Source organism: Mus pahari, chromosome 16 (assembly GCF_900095145.1).
Source record: "Mus pahari chromosome 16, PAHARI_EIJ_v1.1, whole genome shotgun sequence".
Lineage (NCBI taxonomy): Eukaryota > Metazoa > Chordata > Mammalia > Rodentia > Muridae > Mus > Mus pahari.
In genome coordinates, this window is record NC_034605.1 from 52,142,099 (window position 1) to 52,164,656 (window position 22,558).

The following is a 22,558-nucleotide window of genomic DNA, read 5'->3' on the forward strand; positions in this document are numbered from 1 at the left end:
GGACAGGCCTTGGCCCCATACTGCCTGTGCACTGGGACCAATGTCACACCAGCCCTCCTTTGTTCTCTATTTCAGGTGGCTTCACCCACAGCCTGTCCCTCGCTTGCTTCAAGGTACCTCACCGGTGGGTCTGGGTTCCTTTTTATGGGAACGAAAACCCAACAGTCATACCCTAACAAAGCCACATTCTCAGAGCTGCAGGACTGAGTCACCAGCTGTTCTGAGTCCCACTCTTTCCTGTCTCCAACGCAAGAGATCTGGGCTCTGCATGAACAACTGAAAGACAGAGTCAGGGGAAAGAGACAGAAGCAGAGAAGGGTCATGGGAGACAGAGACAGTGTGGAAGAGAGACACAGAGACAGAATGGGAGACAAAGAGAAAACAAGGGGAGGTAAAGATCAGGCACACTGGAGGTGGGGCAGGTGGGCAGGAGAGAACACAGCACTGTCCTAGGTTAGTGCTAATGGACCCGGGGAGAAGAGCCCATGTCTGGGATGAGCTGGAGACACCTTCTCCGGGTGGCACTTGTCACTCTCCTTAATTCAGTAGTTCATCCAGGACCCAGCAAGATGCCAGGCAGTATTGTCATTCCGGGCTATAAGTGAAGCTATGACTCAGAGTTGTTCCAACTACTGTTGCCATGGGTGCTTGTGGATGTCAAACCCCAAAGTGATGATGTAGCTCAGTTGTGGGTACTCAGTCCATAGCAAGCACGGGCGTGTGCCTTAGACATCCCCAAATTAAAATAAAGACATCCTCCCAAGTTCCCATGATCAGTCACTAGCAGACAGGCACATGAACCCAGCCTGACCCTGAGAGCGCGCGTGCACGCGCGCGCGCGCATACACACACACACACACACACACACACACACACACACATGGCAGTGGGGGGACCCCCCCCCAGCTTCCTGAAAACTTTCTCAGTGTGATGAATGAACCTGTCTTTCCACTGCTGCCACACAGAGCTGGCATCTCTTTACTGCACATGTTATCAAGGTGAGATTTACACACAGCGAGCTCATAAGTATTCATACAGAGATCAGATGATACACGTGGTTGTGCAACAGGCTCCCTGGTGGCCTCCACCCCCGGTACTCAAGTCACCAGTATACCTGGCCTCAGTACAGCCTCACATCTGCATTCCTGGGTCCCAAGAACACAGGAGAGAGCAAGCTGACTCCTGGCCTGCCTTGCTCTCATCTCCCCAAGCACCTCCCACTCCTGCTAGCCCCTGGATGTGGGTCACTCACCCCGGGAGCACCCCCATTGCTGTCGGCTACCCCTGCAGGTTCCACAGAGCTGGCACTCATGACCTGGAAGAGAATAGAGATGGAGTGTGAGGTGGATTCCTAGTCACACGGCACAACCCAGGTAGCAGAAGACATTTTCTCCACCTATCACCCCTGTGCATTGAGGGGTAGTGCCCATGAGACGACTGGTCTAATAAATGCTGGGACTCCGGGAGCCACGCCTGAACTGAAGGCGCCTGGGTGTCATAAGGTGAGGCTGACTTGGTTCACCCTAATCCAGATACTGAAAATCACACATACTGGAAGGATGAGGTGGTGGTCCCTACAGATGCTCTATTCACCCTTGTGGTCTGTGAAGAGAGTCTGCAGGCTTCCTAGTGCCCCATGCCCGGCTGACTAACAACTGCCTGCTCTGTACCCTTGGCCTCTAAGTCACTGGCCCGAGGGGAGCTTGCAGGGTCCTTCCTTTGAAGAGTGCTAACTTTTCTTCAAAAGTACATCCAGGAAGCAGAAAATTGGGAGCAAGACATAAGGAATAGGCAGACCCTCTGAGGACAGGAGGCCAGCCAGCTGGAGGTGGGGACAGACTGAGGAGTTAAGGTATGCCAGCTGTTCCCTCCAGATGAACCTGGTGAGGGCAAGCTAAGCAGCCAGTGAAGGTGGAGGGAGTGGGTAGCTGGGAGATAGAGCACATCTAGTTCCTGTCACAGTTGTGTCTTCTTATAGCTCTGGGGTGGCTTCACAGGGGATGCAGAATAAAATAGCCCTACCCCCGGTACTATCGGCAGAGAGCTTTGAGCTGACTCCTCGGGGGTGCGGGGGCATTTGGGGAGAAACTATAACCACAAAAGACATCCACTTGCTGTTCAAAGTGGAGTATAAGAAGGGCACCATGACCTGAGGATGCCACCACCGTAGCTGGGTGGCCCGGGAGTGTCACCGATCCCCTGAGCCTCCGGTTCTGTAGGAAAGAAGATAAGGCCCCTCAATGCTCATGGCTGCCTTGCTGAAGGTACAGAGATGACAAACAGCACTAAAGGAACGCTTCCTCTGCATGGACGCTAACCTGCAAGGCAGCAGGTCCGTTGGGTGCCAGTGGATATCAATACGGGGCCAGCGGGGGACTGCGCGTTCGTTTGAGGTGTTTGAATCATCCCCCTAGGCCTCTCTCCCTGGCCAACAGCTGACTCCCACTTCCCCCTGCTGACTCACGGACTGGTCTGGAGACAGGCTGGGTTCCTCATCCTGGCTACAGGCACCACCGAAGGCCCTGAAGGTCTCACTCTTCTGTTTGTGCTTCTCCACTGTGGCCTGAATGACCTGGACACACACCAAAGAAGGATGCACCCCTGGGTGCACCACAGAGCACCCCTGGCCATTTTATCCTTGCTGCCTTAGATCCAACAAGACCAAAGAGACTGATTCCAGAAAGACAACCCCTAGCCCAAGCCACCTCCCCCCATGGCCCTGTCCTGTCCCTTGCTTGTGGAGAAGGGACTCAAACAACTAAATGCATTGAAAGACTTGTGGAACTCGAAAGCATGTATGAAGTCACCCATGGTCACTGACTCCCTTGAGACATGAAGACAGGCAGTTAGGGAAGAGTTCCTGGGTCATGTGGTCTAACATGAAGCAGTCATACTAAAATAATATCAGGATATAAGTCATACTCAGTGATGCAAATCTGAATCCTGGCCTTCAGGATACCAAGGCAGGAACTAGCAAAACCCCATCTCAAAAACACAAGAGCTGCGGCTGTAGCTCGGCAGCAGAGGACTTGCTGGACAGGCCCCCAGACTCTAGGTTTGGTCCACTGGAGAGAGAGGCAGAGAGAACAAACTTGAGAAGCGTCACCTGAATCCATTCTTTCTTCTCTTCTTCTGTCCTACAAAGACAAAAATCAGTACCTCAGCCATCCGTCCTTGGATACGCCTGGTGTGGCTCCCTAGCCACTCACTGCCTTGTAACTGCATGTCCGGGCTGGAAAGGTAGTTTTGGTGTTCAGAACATGTGTGGCCCGATTAGGGCCAGGCTCATCTTGCAGACCAACATCACCCCGGACCCTGGCAGGTGATTACAAAGCTCTCACTCCATAGGTGGAACGTGACCGATTGGATTTCCTACACACAGCCATTGAGAGCTCAAGCTCAGAGGATAATGCGACCTGACAGAGCAGACACACTACAGGCTGACCTGGAGCTCCTCTCAGAAGAACATCTCGCAGGGGCAGGAAAAACCTCTGTGCGTATGTGCACAAAAGGCTAAGCATGGGACCGTTCACAGCACAGTCTGCAGAAATGAGACTCAGGCTGTCAGCACGGGACCCTGTGATGATTTTCCCCACTTTGGTTTTTCCAGACCAGGTTTCCCTGTGTAGCCCTGGTTGTCCTGGAACTCACTTTGCAGACCAGGCTGGCCTTGAACTCAGAGAACTGCCTACCTCTGCCTCCTTAGTGCTAGGATTAAAGGCATGTGCCGCCATACCTGGTCCTTGGTTAATGATTTTTTTTTAAAAAAAATTAGTTTATTTAACTTATTTTTGTGTATATGTAGGGGTGTAAGTGGCACCTACAGAGGTCAGAGGGCAACTCCCAGGATTTTACTTTTTCTTTCTATCAGCTGGTGCCACCAAAGGATGACACTCACAATACCAGGCTTAGCAGCAGGTACCTCTGCCCACTAAGCTGTCTCATTGGTTCCAGTTAATAATATTGGTGGGGATCATGCTGTTCTGGGAAATATGTGATAGAAAAATAGTAAATATGTAATAGGAAAACAGGAAAAATGTTCTGGGAAGTAGGATGAAGCCTGACACACTGACTGAAAACAGCAAGGTGAGCCGGGAGTGGTGGTGCACGCCTTTAATCCTAGCACTTGGGAGGCAAAGGCAGGAGGATTTCTGAGTTCGAGGCCAGCCTGGTCTACAGAGTGAGTTCCAGGACAGCCAGGGCTACACAGAGAAACCCTGCCTCGAAAAACCAAACAAAAAAAAAGAAAAAAAGAAAAAGAAAACAGCAAGGTGAAGGATGGGTGTCCCGGTCATTTTTTTGTCACACTGAGACAAGGGGGGTTATCTAGGAAGAGGAGCATTAGTTGAGGGAGCGCATCCATCAGATTGGCCTGTAGGCAGTCTATGAGGGCATTTTCTTGCTTAATGACTGATGTGAGGGCAGCCAGTATACTGTGGGTGGTACCACCCCTTGGCAGGCAGTCCTGGGTCCTATAAGAAAGCAGGCTGAGCAAGCCATGGGGAACAAGGCAGAGGTCAGGTTCCGTGATTTCAGTTCCTGCTTCCAGGTTCCTGCCCTGACTTCTTTCAGTGATGGGTGTGACCTGGAAGTGTCAGCGACATGAACCCTTTCTCCATAAGTTGATTTCAGTCATAGCGATAGAAACCATAGCCAAGACATGTGCTGTTTGTAACAGCCACATTTGAGCATGTGTGTATACATGTTCATGTGTACGCATGTGTGTAGAGGGCAGCGGTCGATATTGTGCAACTTCCTCAATCACTGTTCACCTCATGTTTTGATACAGGACTTCTTACTGAACTTGGGGCTCATTAATTCTACTAGGGTGGCTGGAGAGCAAGCCTGGTGGTGGGGGGGAACCTGCCAGCCTCGGGGAGGGGGGGACCTGCCTGATTCTGCCTCCACAGTACTGCTGTGTCTGGCTTTTTATGTGAGTGCTAGGAATCTGAACTCAGGTGCTCGTGCCATGTGCCAAGCTCTTTACCCACTGAGACGTCTTCCCATCTTTGATTTAAACACTCGTGTATACACACACACACACACACACACACACACACGCTGAATATATTGAAAGGCTATTGCATTCAGTAAAAGGAACAATCCACTACAGACTTGGGTCAAAGATGTTCCTGCAGCTGCAGCTGCTGGTGCCGTACCTAGTCTGAAGCTCCAGGGACCTTTTTCTTCCTGTTATAATGAATGTGCGGACTGTGTTTGGTTTCACAATATCTTGCACCTGTAGAACACAAAATAGAGCAAGTGAGTAGAGGTCACCATGTTAGCTGGTTTATTTATTTATTTATTTATTTGTTATTATTTATTTATTTATTTATCCTGTGGAAGTATCAGAGTGACTCTACAGGCTCCCAGATCTATAATGTGGGGATACTGAGGCTCAGGAGAAGAGCAGACCACCAGTCTTGCCCATACAGAGCTGGGCCTGAGGCTCTGTGTTTAGACTGCTGCTTGGCAAATGTACCTGCCCATCAGACCTCCTTTAGTAGCTGTTCCCAGGCAGCCCTGGCCCAGCCTTTCCCTTCCAGCATACAGGGCTTTGCCTCCCAGCACAGCCACACCCCTTGAGAGGGATGACGATCGATCATATAAGATGCTTGACTCTGTCCCTCAGCAGGTGCTTGCGCCCACATGGGCAGGTGTGTGGTGAGTTTAAAGGTGTGTGCCTAGACATAATCAATGGACTAGTGTCATGTCCTTATAGGCGTTCAGATTTAACCCTCTTCCATCAGCACAAAACCACAGGCGAGACGAGTAAGCCCACACTCCATTCTGAATTAATGACCTGAGTTTCACTTCTAGATCTTTAACTGGGTCTTAAGCCCTGTCCTCACAAAGTGACAGCCTACCTTGTGTCTATGTGACCCCCATGGCTGTGAACTTTTGTCTCACTCCTGTTCTCTTCAATCTGAGGTCATCAGGGACTTGGCAAAAAGTATACTCCAAGACCATGGGGAACACTGCCCACTCAAGGCTAGTATACCAGGACCAAGATGCTGTCTCAGAAACCTCTGAGCAGCAGAGGTGGCCTTCAAAGTTATCCCTGATTGTACCCCTTCCAAAGCATAAGAGAGGGAGAGAGGGACCCACCCACCTGGAGATCAGAGATGTCCATTTTCTCCCGTACACTGAACTTCTGGCCCATGAGCCTTAGTTTGGGTACACAGTAGAGCATCACATTGTTGAACTGTAAGAAAGATGTCATGGGGAGTGGCATCACAGGGAGCCCCTCATAAAGGACCCATATAAGCTTCATTTAATGTCATAAAGTAAAATATATAATTTTAAAAGATGCACACACGCCTTTAAGCACACTACTCAAGAAGCATATTCTGAGCCTATAACAGACAGCAATGGTCCCACTAGATACCAGAGACTAACAAACAGAAGCCCAATTCCAGGAAAGGCTTATGTCTTTTGGTGTTGTTGGCCATTGAGATCCCATAAACACCAAACAGTACAGGCTACTGCTAATGCTCTTGGTTACCCTTTAGAACTTGGTGATCAGAACTTGGTGATAAGATGTTATGGCAGCAAATACCACATATTTAGTCATAGAACATGGAGAATTCAAGTCAGAACTGACCCAAAAGCTTCAACTCCACTGGATAGCTTCTATAGTGCTGAAAGATGCTATACATGTAACCAGAGGAGAGACATAAGCACACATCATGCCCAGATGTGAGCCCTGTAAGTTACAATAACAACTGACCCAACAAGACACACCCGCTCCTACAATAGAGGCATGAACGTCATGGGAGTGACCAATCACTTTCTGATTAGATTTAAGCTCCATTCCACAAGATGAACCCCATACCTAGTGCTATTATTCAGACAAGAAACTGTGGCTAGATATATCACAGAAACTTGCAGGGCTAGAGAGATGGCTCAGTGGATTAGAACTCTGACTGCTCTTCCACAGGTCCTGAGTTCAATTCCCAGCAACCACATGGCATCTCACAACCATCTGAAATGGGATCTGATGCCCCCTTCTGATGTGTCTGAAGACAACTACATTGTACCTACATACATAAAAAATAAAAAATAATAAACATATCCTGAGTGTGTGCATGTGAAAAAAAAGGAAACTTGCAAAGATATAGCTGCTTATTCAAGAATAGAGGCTGGCCTATGAGTGTAAGTCAGTGATCAGGTGTTTGCCTAGCAAATGTAAGGCCTTGGGAAGAACCAAGAAGAGGAAGAAGAGAAGGAAGGGGAAGAAGAAGAGAAGGTAGGGGGAGAAGTAGCTATAGAAAAAGAAACTGTCTCTTCCTGTATGTAAGGTACTTGAATGGGTCTCCCACTATAATTCCTTCCTTTCTTTTCTCTCCCTCTAAACCAGAGCACAGTCCTGGGCACAGTTGAGATCTTGATGTTTGGCTACAATTCACTATATTTTGGTTGCTGGATACTCCTTAATTGAAATCGAGGTAGATAAAGAAGAATAGAAATGCTGGATATATGGAACATAAATATTAGATGCTTGCAGAAACCAGTGCAGAGTCATTAGCAAGAGATATCCCAAAAAACCTATCTGGAAGGCTACAGTAGAACCTCCTCCTTGGGCTTCTGAATCTTTCCAGTACTATCCAGGGTCTGAGAAGGCAGATGAGGAAGTTCTGTGCCATGGCTGGCTGGCTTACCAGGAAGAGGTGTCGGTCCTGGGTGGTGCCATTCTTGGCTGATAACTTCTGGATGTTGCCCTCCTTGATCAGCTCATTGGCTGGGTTAACGATGTCCTCTTCCCCACCCAGCTGCTCATACACCTCTAAGAGCTTGTGCATTTTCTCCTGCAAGAGACACAAGATCAGGCAGCTGTAAGATCACTAGACCTAGGGAACTGACATGGACCCGGAGGTGAGCAAAGCCGTGCTCTGCAACTGTGACCCAGAGTCCACTGTAGCAAGGAAATAACTTCCAGTGAAAAGGGAAGAAAACACAGAGAGACATTTGAGCTGGGTATGAAAGGGTGACTAGAAGCTCATCGTTCAGAAACTACTAAGTCACAAACCTCTGCTGCTATGTGCCAGAGGCTGTTCTACACCATTCATATTTTAATTCTTTAATTCTGACACATACTCTATGAAGTAAGTGGTATGCTTATCCCCAATTTATAGACAAGGAAACTGAGGCATGCAGGAGTCAGTTGAATCGCTATGACCCAGACTGGGCCAATCTACATGTTACTTTCCCCAGGCCTGGTTGGGGAATCCTAATGGCCAAAGGTACAAATGGGGACAAAGTTAGCAGCTTGTGGCTCTAACTCTTGGTTAGAATTCAAAACTATTCAATGTAGAACCTTGCCTGTAGGGACTTTGACAATAGCAACATGGACTGGGGCTGGACCTGCTAGCCCTCGGGTTACCTGTCCTTTGACTTTTGATTTCTTCTTGTGTACCTAAAAGCAGGCAGGTCAGGCTGGCCTTTCTTTGTATGGATGCATAGATGCTAGTGGACCAAACAGCAGAGGATGCATGGGACTCTGAAGGGTGGGGAAGAACCCATGACCTTGCAGGAACTGGCAGGTATATAGAGGAGTCAGGTGTCATTATGGCATGTCCCGGGGAGGTGGAGCATGCGTCTGGCTTGCATTGGGAATGTGGGCATAAACCTACCTGGTTTGTACAGAGAGAGGCTGAGCATGCACTTGTTATTACTAGAGAGTATTAGGATATGCACTTGGCATGTCTTGGGGAGACTGGCATACATGTACTTACTGACGGGGCCCACCTGGAATCAGGGGTTGAAGGCACTTGCTTATATGGCCCACCTCCTCCCTCTCCCTGCATAGTCTTTGCTTCTCTGCAGCAGTCTGAACTCACCATCTTCCTAATGGCAGCATTGGAGTGGTCAGCAGCTGTGGAGATGAGCTCCAGGGACCCTGCGTGAGGAGAAGAGAGTGAGCCTGGGCAACGTGGTAATGCAGCAAGTTCTCACTGGAGAGGCTGACACTGAAGAGTCATGGCTTCCAGTGGGAGACCTTGTTCCTGCACTTGGCCTTTCTCAGGGTGCCCAGACTGCTCCAGAGGTCTGGCATAGAGAAGGGACAAAGCCCAGAACCATTTGCTGAGTCTGCTGGGGCCAACACCAAGTGAGACCTCCAACTCTCTTACATAGTACCCAGCCCTGTGCTGCTGGCCAGTTTCATTGGTCATGACTCCTGAAATAGGAACACCATCACTGAGGGGCCCGTTGCTGGGCCTCAGGTCTGGATGGAGCCAATGTTTGGCAGCGCCTTCCCCAGATAACATTCTCCCAGGTGAGAGGAAAAGACTAAATCCCTTTCCTAGTTATTAGTTATATCTCTGTCTCTGTCTGTCTCCATCTCTCTCCCCTCTGCCTTCCCATGTGTGTCTCAGGCCAGGGTTCTCAGTCTTCTCCAGAGACACCCCCCCCCTTCCCAGCCCTTTGGCCACCTCCACTTACTCTCTGCATCCTTCCGGTCTGGGGCAAATCCAGGGAGCCTCTTTAGGTAGTCCTTGAGCAGCAGCTCATAGCGGGGGACCCTCTGCACAGGCTCCAGCATGTGATGCTGCAGTGTCAAGTTCCCGCACACCTCCTGCTTCTGGGTAGACAGAGAGCACACACAGGGTCACCATAGGGTCTTGCCCCTGCTACTGGCCGCCACAGTCCCCAGAGGCTGCCTGGAGCTTCCTGATTTTCAAGACACGATGGACATAAACCACATCTTATAGCTGGGGAAATGGAGGCTCATGGGTGCCTAATGATAGAGGAACTGGAACTCTCTGGGAGGGCAGGCTTGGGTTGAAGAAAACAAGTGCCAGGATACTGTCTCCTCCCATGGGGGTCATTAAGACTCCTGTCCGACCTCATCCCCTCAGGTCTACCTCCTCTCTGTCAGGTGGAGTCTAACTGTGCCTAACTCCCCCAGAATCAGTCCTCATGCCTAGAAGCTGCTGGGTATTCTACTGAGTCCCTGCATGACAAATGACAGAGAGGACAGGTAACTGCCACAGCCCCACCCCTGCACTGTCCCTGGCTCTCTACACCTCCCCTCCTCCCTCCAGATTCCAGCTTCCCCTCTTCTTGCTGCAGACAGCAGCAGTTCGCATCCTTCATCCTGCACACAAGTCCACCTGCGACGCTGCTAGCAATCTGTTACCTCTATGCTCACCTTGGGCTCTCTCCATACTGCCTGGTTCTTCTGTCTCTGCCATGCTGACAGCTGAGAGAGCCCGCCATTTCTCCTGCTGGGTGCTGCCCTGCCCCCTAGCAACTTCAGGATCCTAGACACCCACACCTTCCTCAGGCCCCAGAACAAAACTTCTGTTGGAGATGGACCCAGAACAGTATAGGGTTCGACGGGGTCTGGGGATTTGAACTCAGGTCCTTGTGCTTACACTGAAATACTTTAACCATCAGCAATCCTCTCAGTCCCTAAACAATGAGTTTTCATTTTGGTTGTTGGTTGTTGTTGTTGTTGTTGTTATTTGTTTGTTTTTCAAGACAGAGTCTCTCTGTTTAACAGAGCCCTGGCTAACCTGGACTCTATTTGTAGACCAAGCTGGCCTTGAACTCACAGAGATCAACCTGCCTCTGCCTTCCAAATACTGGGATTAAAGGTGTGCACCACCACCCCTGGCTCTTTTTTTTTTTTTTTTAGTGAAGGTTGTACTTAAGTAAAATAAATAAAGAAATAAAGAAATAAAGAAATCTGAGTATTGGTGCTGGAAAGATGGCTTAAAGGTTAAGAACATTTAAAACTGGGATGGAGAGGTGGCTCAGCGGTTAATGAGTTCAAATACCAGCAACCACATGGTGGCTCATAACCCTCTGTAATGAGATCTGATGCCCTCTTCTGGTGTGTCTGAAGACAGCTACAGTGTACTTACATATAATAATAAATAAATCTTTTTTTTTTTTAAAGAACATTTAAAGCTTAATTCTAACAACTACATGACTAGCAAACATCAAAAACTCTAGTTTCAGTTTCTGACATCCTCTTCTGACCACCCTGGGGCACCAGACATGCACACAGTTCATAAACGTACACACAGACAAAACACTCATATGCATAAAATAAAATTTAAAAAAAAGTCTGAGTGTCATGTGCTCATTTAAAACTCCAGAGCTGGGGAAGCAGAGATAACCATGTGTCATTGGCCAGTTAGCCTAGCAGAGTCACTGAGCTCTGAGTTCAACGAAAGACCCTCAAAAATCAGATGGAAGAGATAGAAGACACTCAGCACTGACCTTTGACCTCAGCATGCATGTACGCAGATATGAGCATACACACACCTACGTACACGGGCATACATCACACAGACAAACTGTTTCCAGCAAGAATAAAGGGAAGATGCTCGATGGCTATTCCCAGGACCTCAAGGCATCTCCCTGCTAGAAACTTAAGAATAGAGGCAAGGGGGCGGGGGAGGGGAAGACTCTGCACCAGTGAAGTTCACACCGAGGCACAGCCTAAACTGAATCATGGGTAAACCACAGATAATCCCCAAACCAAGAGGCAGTAGCCAATTCCCTCAAGAGGACAAGGGCAGAGCTTGTCCTAGAGGGAAGAACTCAACCTGATAATGAGTGTGTGTCCTAGTTCGGCTTACGAACCACAAAGAGAAAGAAAAGGCAAAGAAAACTTTCAAGTGCATCTGCCGGGATAGCTGGCGACCATGGGGGCTGTGAGGAGACAGAGCTGTGACAGCCCTGTGGGGTTCCTGATTTCCGTCACCACGTGGGCATGTGGGAGACACTCTCCCTCACACTTGGTGATGAGGACGTCAGTGTCTGCAGATGAGTTTCCAAAGACAATGGTCATCATATGTGCTTAGAGATAAGGTAAGTAGGGCAGAATGTAACGCCTGTAGGCTTTGTCTTTGTGTGGTTACTCCTGGGTATGCTGTACGCATGCATATCTCTGGCTGAAACTAGATCTCATCTAGGCGTGTTCATCAGCCCCAGAACTACCTGTCTCCATGACTACCCACAGCCCCACATACTAGGGTTCAGACACACACCACCACACCTGTGTTACCTTGTGTTAGAGATCCAAACTCAGGTTCTCAGCTCCTTTCTCTAGCCTTAAGTTGATCACCTTACAAATCCTTCATAAATGTTTGGATTTCTTTAAGGCATAATTTAAAATAGGCTTTGGATTAAGCAAAGGCATTTTCCTCCAGAGACCAAGGGAAATGTGATGGTCATTTGATCCCATTTTGTCCACGTCTAGGCTTCTCGGCCGTAGCTCGGTCGTGGACATTTATGGAGGAGAATTTTCTATTGTGGGTCAGCCTGTGCACCGTAGACCTGCCCCAGATTCCACCCTCCAGGTACCGAAGCAACAGCAGTGTCAGTAGGCACAGACCAAGTGTTGGCAGAGAATGCCTGAATTGTGCTGAGGCCAAGGGGCAGAACCTTGGGTGTATTTAGCAGGAAACATCTCCAGGTGGACATGGACGGGACAGCATAGTGCTGAGGTAGCCAATGCACAAAACTGTCATCCCAATCCCGGAGGTGTCTTGTCACTCTAGGACCTGCTGGACCCAAGAGCCTGGTTTGCTCTATGTGGACAGGGACAGTGGCCTATGCTCAGGCTGAACACTGCCCCGCTCTCTGGAGGGAGCTGTCCGTGGATCTCCACAGCACAGATGAGTCTCACACTTATGTGAGAGTTTAGTGTCACAGTGTCTCCAGAGGGCTGGGATGGGGGGGGGGACAGTGTAGCTGCTAAAGCACTGGGAACTGAACGCACCCCCAGAACCCATGTAGAAAACCCCAGGTATGCTGATGCAGGTTTGCAATGCCCAACGCTGGGTAAACTGGGTGTGGAGGTACATGCTTTCATAATCCTAGTTCTCGGGAGGTGGAGGCAGGAGAATCTGAAGTTCAAGATCATCCTTGGCTATATGAGAAGTTCAAAGCCAGCCAGATCTAGAAACTTTGTTTTATTGTTATTGTAGTGGTGGTGGGATTTTTGATTTTGCAGTCTGTTTTGTTTTGAGATGGTCTTACTATGTAGTGCTCTCTGGCCTGGAACTTGCTATATAGACTGCTCTGGTCTCAAACTCACAAAGATTTGTTGCCTCTGTCTTCTGAGTGTGGAGATTAAAGGCATGTGCCTTGCCTGAGACTTTGTCTGTGGTGATTTGAATATGCTTGGTCTACGGGAAGTGCTACTATGAAGAGGTGTGGCCTTATTGGAGAATGTATATAGCCTTGTTGGAGGAAGTGTGTCACTGTGGGGGGTGGTCTCCCCCTATGTTCAAGATCTGCCCAGTATGGGAGAGACAGTCCTCTTCTGGCTGCCTTCAGATCAAGATGTTGACCTCTCAGCTCCTCCTGCACCATGTCTGCCTGGATGCTGCCATGCTTCCTGCCTTGATGATAACGGACTGAACCTCTGAACCTGTAAGCCAGCCCCAATGAAATGTTTTCTTTTGTAAGAGTTGCCTCGGTCATGGTGTCTCTTCACAGCAATAAAACCCTAACTATGACACTATGCTTAAAACAAAACAAAACAAAACAAAACGTTTTGAAGTTAAAAAAAAAAAAATAGTGTGTATGTCACACTACCTGGATGGTATGGATGACATCTTTAAACTGCGGAGAACGCTGGGTCCAAGTGCTCACCAGCCCCATTGCTCTGTCAAAGTTCTTGACGTACTCGCCATACATCTTCAGGAATGGAGCCAGCTTCTGCAGGATGTCTCCGAGGCGAGGCTTTGTATCCCTGTGTGGAGAAGCATGGTCACTGGATGAGGAATCTAGGCGGCATGGTGCTGATGTCTTGTGCTATGATGCTAAGCACATTGGTCACTCTCTCTGCATGTACCCTCCTCCCCAACACACACACACACATACGCTATCTCTAAACACCTTGACAGCACAGGCTGAGGACCAGTGCCCATAGAGAAGGATTTAGCAATACTGCTGTCCTTGAGGGGCAGCAGTTATCAAAGATGGTCAGTGAAGTGTCATTCTAAGTGACAGAGTAGAAATGGTGGGTCTACACACTACTGCCAAAGCCAGGGAGAGAAGAGGACTTGGCAGGACTCAGTTGAGTACACTGAGTGAAGAAATAAACTCTAGGAAGCAAACAACGTAACCATGATTGCACAGTTATTTCCTCTGTATTAAAACATCCCCCCCAGAAGGGAGGCTCCTTAAGACTCAGGAAGTAAAACCTACCAGGCTCAGGAAGTAACCAAAACTTCAGGAAGTTCCTGAAACTTACAAGATTCATAAGGCCTCTTCCCAAGGTCATATAAGCACTCACAATTGCATGGGAGAGGTTTTTCACTCCACCAGGCTGCCCTCAAGCTGTGAGGGAACTCTAAGAATGCTGTTTTTGTAAGTACTCCCCTGCTGTGGCCGCCTTTAAGTCACCCCAGTAAACCCAGTGCTTAAGTAACCCCTGTAAACTCACTGTTTCAACTAAGCTGGATTGGATATTTATTTATTTTTGGTCTGAGGCTGGTGCCCTATCTTGGGTGAATAGATGTTGCTCACACCTCTACAAGAAAAACCAATGTCATAATTTCTGATCTTAGAACTCTCTTTTGGAGATTTATCCTTTGTAATTACAAAAAAAAAAAAAAAAGGGAAAAAAGGCACAGACACAAAGCCAGCACTTGGTACTCCTATGAAGCTGTGCACAAGGTTTGATTTTATAACTTGAACAACTGGAGATGCAAGGCAAGATGCTGTGTGTCATCATTACAGGACTGAGGCAATCCTCTGTGAGCTTATGATAGGGTCTCCAGGGTATGGAAGGAGAAGGCCTGTGCTGTCAGACACGGACTTTGTCACCCAGCTCTAGCCACCTTGAGGATACAGTGCAACCTGCTCTGCAGCTTTTGAAGATTCACAAAATGACCCAGCCACACACTGAGCAAAGGTAGATACAGACAGAGAGGGGAAATGAAACCATCCGTATCATTCATTGTTTCCCCTCCAGATGTCAAATCTCATCTAGATCCATAAACTCAAGAGACACCAGTCATGGTCACCACCCAGGAAGAGATGGAGCTGGGGTTGCCTGAAAGGGAAGGGAGACACCCAGTCCTCCATGAGACGGACCCCACCCCAAGAACCTGCCAGGGTCCCAGGCAGACGAACTCGAGTTTAGGGTCCCTGTGGGTGGGAATGGACCAGGCTCACCACTCCTCTGTGATCCTCTTCTGCAGCTCAGGCAGGAGGAACTGCCCATGGAAGCGGTAGATGGAAGAGATGTTAGAGAAGATGCCAGTGGTGACTTCCGGAGGGATCCCTGCTTCTGTTAGCTTGGTACAGAAAACCTGAGCACAGAGAGGCCACAATGGCCACTGAGTGTGAGCAACTCAGACACCTGCCACATAAGTGGGTTCTTGGGTTCCTGTCCTTTCTAAATTACAATTTGTATTTTACTTTAGAGTGTGTGAGTGTATGTGGTGTGTGTCTGTAGTGTGTGTGTGTGTGTGTGTATGGTCTGTGTGAATGGATGTGGTGTATGTATGTGTAATGCATATACATGTGTATGTGCGTGTGTGGTATATGTGTGTATAATGCATACACATGTGTGTATATAGTTTTATGTAGGAGAGTATGTGGCATGTGTATGTATGTGTGGTGTGTACGTGTATCTGTGTAGTATATGTATCTGTATGTGTGGTGAGTGTGTGTGGTGTGTGTGAGTGGATGTGGTACATGTGTAGTGCATACACCTGTGTGTGTGTAGTGCATACACCTGTGTGTGTACATGTGTGTGTAGTTTTATACGTGTATAGGACAGTGCGTGTGTGATGTGTGTGTGTGTGTGTGTGTGTGTGTGTGTGTGTGTGTAGTGCACACACCTGTGTATGTGTGTGTAGAGGCTGTCACTCCCCACCACATTCTCTTGGGGCAGGGTTTAGAGCTATGTCAGCAACCAGCAAATCTCAGCAACCCTTCTGCCTTCGCACCTCTGTGGTGCTGGAGTTACAGGTGTGCACTTTAAAGGATCTGTTTACTTTATTCGAATGAGTGCTTTGTCTGTGTCCCAGACATGTGCCTTGTGCATCAGAGCCTCTGGAACTGGAGCTACAGATGGCTGTGAAACCCTGCGTCAGCACTAGAGACCAAACCCAGACAGACCTTCTGAAGATCAACCAGTGCCTCCAACAGTTGAGCCATTGCTCCAGCCCCCAAGTGTGCACTTTTTACATGGGTCCTGAGATTCAAACACAGGCTTATACAGAAAATACTCTTCGATGTCGGAAATGACTAGTTTCGGTGTTGTTTGAAAATAGGGAACCTCAGTTGAGAAAATATCTCCATAAGATCCTGCCACAGGGCATTTTTCTTGTGGGTGATGCCATCCCTGGGTTGATGGTCAGGGTACTCTAAGAAAGCAGGTTAAGTAAACCATGGAGAGCAAGACAGCAACCCTCCAGGGCCTCTGCATCAGCTCCTGCCCTGTGAGTTCCTGTCCTGACTGCCTCCAGTGATGGACTATGATGTGGATGTGTATGCCAAATGAACTCTTTCTTTCCCAACTTGTTTTTGGTCATGGAGTTCCACCATAGCAACAGTAACCCTAGGACACCTCTTACCTACCGAGTCCTCTCTCTAACACCACTGAGGTTTTCTTACTGAACATCAGAGCGAGAATCCTCCAGCTTTAAGTCCTACTGAAAGCTTGCTTGCAGCTGAGGATCAGTGCTGAGGTAGGAGCAGTGCCTGAGGATGGGGTGGGACATCTTTCTGCCTCACCTCAGGCTTGTAGGTGCAGTTGGGAGCCACACCCTGAGCAGGCCTTGTTCTCCTGGCACTGTATTTCCTGTGGTAGGGATCTGCCCATTTCCTCATGGGCAGGGATGCAGAGCACCCGCTGGCCCAGCTATGGATGGTTTGTGTGTGTGCACCTGACTGTATGTGTGCACCTGAATGTGTGTGTGCACCTGACTGTATGTGTGCACGTGCACATGGCCATGGGTGTGCTCCTGACTGTGAAGGCTGGAAGACAATTTCAGGTGCCTTCCTCGGGTATCATTCATCTTGGGTTTTTTGTTTGTTGTTTGTTTGTTTGTTTGTTTGGACAAGGTCTTTCCACTAAACCTTAATCTTGCAGAGTAGATAAGACAGGAGATAAGACAGGGCTGTCTGGACAGCAAGCATCAGGTATCTCCATCTCCATCTTCCCAATGCTGAGATTACAAGCATTGGCCACCATTACTAGGATGTTTACGTGAGTTCTAAGAATCAAACTCAGGCTCTTGTGCATTTAAGGCAACCACCCGATAGACTGAGACATCCTCTCCAGACCATAGCATCCATTCATGTGTTCAAATGATGCATCTTTTATGAAGAGATGTCCCCCAAAGCGAACATACGGAGCTTCCGCCCCAGAGCCATGAGCACTGAGGACAACGTGCTTTCAGGCCAGACTTCACTTCGTCAGAACTTTGGTATTTGTCAGTCCTGCTCCCATCTTAATGCCCAAACAGTGTGCAGGGACAGGTGGTTTGAATTCCGGGTGTGGAGAGAATGGGATTTCCCAGCCCCTCTTGATTACCTGGTCCAGTAGGTGCAGCCGCTTCACATAGGCTTCCTCTGTGTGCAGGAGCTCCTGGGCAATATGAAGCAGTTTCTGTGGGTCAGAGCGCTGCAGAGAGAAGAGAAGCCACTTAATTGGGGAGGGGCACCAAACAAGGCTACCCAGGGTACACCAGGATGCCCAGGGGACAGAGAGAGCAGAAGGAGGCTCCTGGATTTCAGATGTGGCACTTGGTTCTCTTAGATGCTATTTTCAAGGACGGATCAATAAAAAGCACAACTGTTTTCTGCCCATCTCCTGAAAGTTACTGCAGTCTAGGTGTGACGCTTACGTTTCTGGACCTCTAACTAATAAGCAGCCATAGTAACCACTGCACAGCTGAGGTCCAGCTCAACAGAAGAAAATTTGCCTAACATGCACAAACCTCGGGTCCCATCGCCAGTAATAGACACACACACACACACACACACACTAATTCAAAGTGACATCAACAAGACATTAGGTCAACAAGCTGCACCTCCACAGAGACACAGACAGAACAATATATGGACCACATCATGTATGAGGACTGTAGACACAAACTGAGCAGCCACAGTACCTACAAATATATTCCAAGGAGGGAATCCCAGGGGAAGGTGGGAGATGTCTGTTTCCCCCCCCCCCCCACCATGCCCGTCTTAATCCAGTTGTTTGGCAGATAACAAAATACCTGTGCTCCTCCCACACCAGGACTCCTCCCACACCAGGGCTCCTCCCACACCAGGGCTCCTCCCACACCAGGACTCCTCCCACACCAGGGGCCTTCCCACCCTGGGACTTCTAGGCTGGCAGGACAGAAACAGAAATCTCAGCCAGGCACTGATGAGTCTGGCTCCTCAGAGGTCTACCCAGGGCCTTTGGGACTGTGGACTCTCTCTTCCACGAGCTGAGAGCAGAAAAACCCAGAACCAGAGCATAAAAGCCACTGAAAGCAAAATCCAGCAGCACATTAGAGTTCTGATTCCACAGGCAAGATGCTCTGAGACCCACCCCCCTACCCCACCCAGCCGTGCTGATGGGAAAAAGTTTCCTCTCCCTGAAGCTAGCACACAATCTGGAGAGATGGTCTCTTCAAATGCCAACACTAAAAACAAGAAACAAAACTTATAAACCGTACATAGAAGCAGGAGAATATGGGCCAATCAGAGGAAGAAGACAAACTGCCAAACTTGATCCTAAAGAAATCGATTTGGGGGCTGGAGAGATGGCTCAGCAGTTAGGGACACTGACTGCTCTTCCAGTAGGTCCTGTGTTCAATTCCCAGCAACCACATGGTGACTCACGGCCATCTATAATGGGATCTGATGCCCTCTTCTGGCTTGCAGGTGTATGTGCATAAAAATAAATTTAAAAATTAAAAAAGAAAGAAAAGAAACACAGATCTGCGACTCAAGGGAGTTGTTGCAGTCAGTAAAGTCCTTGTCGCATAAGCACAAGTGCCCGAGTTCATCCCTCAGCACTTACATAAACAGCCAGGCATGGTGGCATACTAAGGTAATTCAAGGACTGGGGAGATAGAGACACGTAGATCCTTGGTGCTCTCTGGCCAGCCTACCCAGATCCCAGTGAGAAATATTGTCTCAAAACAAACCCAAAGGATGGTATGCAATGGATGATATCAGGTTGTACTCTGGCCTTCACACATTAGATCGCATGCATGCATATGTACCTATACACACACACACACACACACACACACTCAGAGAGAGAGAGAGAGAGAGAGAGAGAGAGAGAGAGAGAGAGAGAGAGAGAGAGGTCTATGAGTTTCCTCATGGGAAAAAAATATATTTGTCACAGAGGAGCTCAAAAAAAAAAAAAAAATCAAGAACTGGAGTAGGAACAAGGGACACTACCAACAGAGATAAAAACAAAACCATTAAAAAGAATGAAGCGGACATTCTGGAGTTGACTAGCCTGCTGTGGTCTTTATTAATTTCTGTGTTTTGCCTGCTTATGTCTCTGCACCTATGCATGTAGTACCCATGGAGGCCAGCAGAGGGCATTAGATTTCCCCAGGACTGCAGTTACAGAAGGTTGTGTGTGTGCTATTGTGTGGGTGCTGGGAATCAAACTGGGTCCTCTGGAAGAGCAGCCAGTGCTCTTAACTGCTTAGTCATCTCTCCAGTGCCACATCCTGCCTCTTTTTTCAAAATGCAATCGTTTTTATTTTATGTATATAAAAGCTTTGCCTGCATGTATACATGTATTTCAGGTGTGTGCCTGATGCCTGAAGAGGACAGAAAGAGGGTGTCATATCCCCTGGAACTGGACTTACAGATGGCTGTGGGTAATGGGAACTGAACTCCAGGTCCTTTGCAAGAACAACCAGTGCTCTTAACCCACAAGCCATCTCTCTAGCTCCCAAAGAAGTCACTTAAAAATCAGTCAGTGGAGAAAGGCAAGAAAGAATGAAGAGAAGTGTTGGGATTCTAAAGGAGTTCCAGGACACCTTCGGGTAGACCAAGATCTCCATATGGGAGTCACGAAGGGTAAGAGACAGAAAGCATTTGCAGAAATGATAACTGAAGACTTCCTCAATCTCAGGAAAGAAATGACCACACACGTTCACAAAACTCAGAGTAGAATAAGGAACCGGCCACCTACTTCATGCTTATAAGCCTGGTGTTCACAAGGCTGAGGCGGGAGAGTGGTGAAGTAGAGGCCAGCCTGGGCAACACAAAGGGACCCTGTGATGATAACAAAGGAGGGGGTACGCCACGGCACCCTATGATAGAAATATCTAAGAGTCGTAGGCAATATTAAAGGGAAGCGAGCAATATAACAGAAGCAGCCAGTCTCATTTCCAGGGGCTTCCATGGAATTTCCAGATGTTTCCGCAAGGGATGTTTGAAGCCCAGAGAGAATGGACTGATATTAAGGCTGCTAAGAGAAAACGCTGTCTATGGTATCAGGTGAAACTGTCCTTCAAAGACAGAGAAATTAAGATTTTTCTGGGAGAAGATGGGGCAAATGGCTCAGCAGTTAGGGCCTTTGCTCCTCTTGCAGAAGAGCAAGATTTGATTGATTCGGTTTGATTCCCAGCCCCCACATGGTGGCTCATAACCATTTGTAACACTGTCTTCTGACCTCTGTGGGCACCAGGAATTCATGTGGTACCCATACATACATTGCCGGCAAAACACACATGCCCATAAAATACAATAGAATTGTAAAGACTTTTTAAAAACTTTTTTTAAAAAGCAAAGGCTGAGGGGGTTTATAATTAGTAGGCCCATACTTAAAGAAAGAAAAATAAAAACAGTAAAATGAGTCCTGGTTCATCAGTTAAGAGTTCTTGTTGTGCAATCATGAAGACTGAGTTCAGACATCAGCACAAATGTTCAAAGCCGGGTGTCTTCGCCTTTAATTCCAGCACTTGGGAGGCAGAGGCAGAGTTCAGGGCCAGCCTGGTCTACAAAGTGAGCTCCAAGACAGCCAGGGCTTCACAGAGAAACCCTGTCTTGAAAAAAAAAAAAACCACACACACACACATACAAAAACAAAAACAAACAAACAAAAAACCCAAAGTCGGGTGTCTTGCTCACACCTGTAACAGATCTAAGGGGATGGAGGCAGGAGGCTCGCTGGGACTTGCTGGCTTTAAGCCTGATGGAGAAAAGATGGGCCCCAGTTTCAGGAATAGACCCTGACTGTACTGGCTGGTTCTGTGTGTCAACTTAACACAGCTGTAGTTATCACAGTGAAAGGAGCCTCCCTTGAGGAAATGCTTCCATGAGATCCAGCTGTAAGGCATTTTCTCAATTAGTGATCAAGGGTGGGGGAGGGCCCATTGTGGGTGGTGCCATCCCTGAGCTGGTAGTCCTGGGTTCTATAAGAGAGCAAGCTGAGCAAGCCAGGGGAAGCAAGCCAGTAAGGAACATCCCCCCATAGCCTCTGCATCATCTCCTGCCTCCAAGTTCCTGCTCTGTGTGAGTTCCTGTCCTGACTTCCTTTGGTGATGAACAGAAGTGTGGAAGTGTAAGCTGAATAAACCCTTTCCTCCCCAACTTGCTTCTTGGTCATGATGTTTTGTGCAGGAATAGAAACCCTGCCTAAGACACTGACTAAAAGGAAGAAACCCAGAGTAATGGAGAAGGACACCTGATGTTTTCTCCTCATCTATGCAACCCCTCCTCCAAACACAGACACACATAGACCAACAGTAAATAAATAAGTAAATACATCTTGGGGGTGGGGAGCAGAGAAAGGCAGAAGGTGTCCTTCAAGTCTGGGGCTGCGTTGGCAGAGTCCTTGCCTGGAGTGCAGGAATCTCTGAGTTCAGGTCCAGCACCACATAAGCTGGGTGTGGGTATGGTAGCACATGCCTCGAGTCCTATCACTTAAGAGCCTAAGGCAGAAGTATTCATTTGGGGTCATCCTGGGTTACACAACCTCAGAAATAATAAGAGAAGCTTTAAATCTATCTCCAATGGTCCCATAACACACAGGTGAATCTGAGACATCGGTAACACAAAGGGGAGGGGGTGAGGAAGATCGGAGCTTTGCCAGCATCAGATCAAATGTAGCTTTGAAATGTTTTAGTAACAACAACAGCGACTGCATGGAAAACATCTATGAATATGCATATACGAAGGGAAAAATGGAAAGAATCAACCTGTGTCACTACAAAAATCATTGAAAGAAATGCAGAGAAAGACAATGGAAGGGGGGAAGAAAGTACGAAAGAGACAGACAGCAACCTTATGAGTGGCCTTCCCGTCCTCCCCCTGCAGTAATGACTCTACATATAATCATGTTAAACTCCACAGGAAAAGATATGCACAGATCAAATGAACCAAAGAAGGCCGAAGCTGGGTGTGGTGACAGTCGCCTGTAATCTCTCCTGTAATCCCAGCGAGAGGACTGAACTGAGACAGCCAGGCTATGAGGTAAGTTCCGGGTCAGCCTGTGGTATGAGGTGAGTCAGCCCATCTCTCCTACAACTCAGACAGGCCTCAAACTCCCCGTGTAGCTGAGGGTGAACTTAAACTTCTTTTTTTTTTTTTTTTTTTGAGATTT

At 48.2% G+C, this 22,558-nt stretch overlaps 1 protein-coding gene across 4 annotated transcripts in view; it reads right to left on the reverse strand.

Moving 5' to 3' along the window:
• Fgd3 (FYVE, RhoGEF and PH domain containing 3) overlaps positions 1-22,558 on the reverse strand; it is a 58,913-nt gene that overhangs the window by 9,849 nt on the left and 26,506 nt on the right. For all 4 annotated transcript variants that reach the window (XM_021215636.2, XM_029547648.1, XM_029547647.1 and 1 more), the window contains 11 exons: positions 17,519-17,608; positions 15,148-15,284; positions 13,561-13,717; positions 9,445-9,583; positions 8,841-8,899; positions 7,662-7,808; positions 6,113-6,205; positions 5,160-5,239; positions 3,107-3,137; positions 2,465-2,572; positions 1,253-1,315 (listed from right to left, as the gene is read on the reverse strand). In XM_021215636.2, coding sequence (XP_021071295.1) covers positions 1,253-1,315; positions 2,465-2,572; positions 3,107-3,137; positions 5,160-5,239; positions 6,113-6,205; positions 7,662-7,808; positions 8,841-8,899; positions 9,445-9,583; positions 13,561-13,717; positions 15,148-15,284; positions 17,519-17,608 — 1,104 coding nt within the window. The remainder of the gene's footprint in view (positions 1-1,252; positions 1,316-2,464; positions 2,573-3,106; positions 3,138-5,159; positions 5,240-6,112; positions 6,206-7,661; positions 7,809-8,840; positions 8,900-9,444; positions 9,584-13,560; positions 13,718-15,147; positions 15,285-17,518; positions 17,609-22,558) is intronic.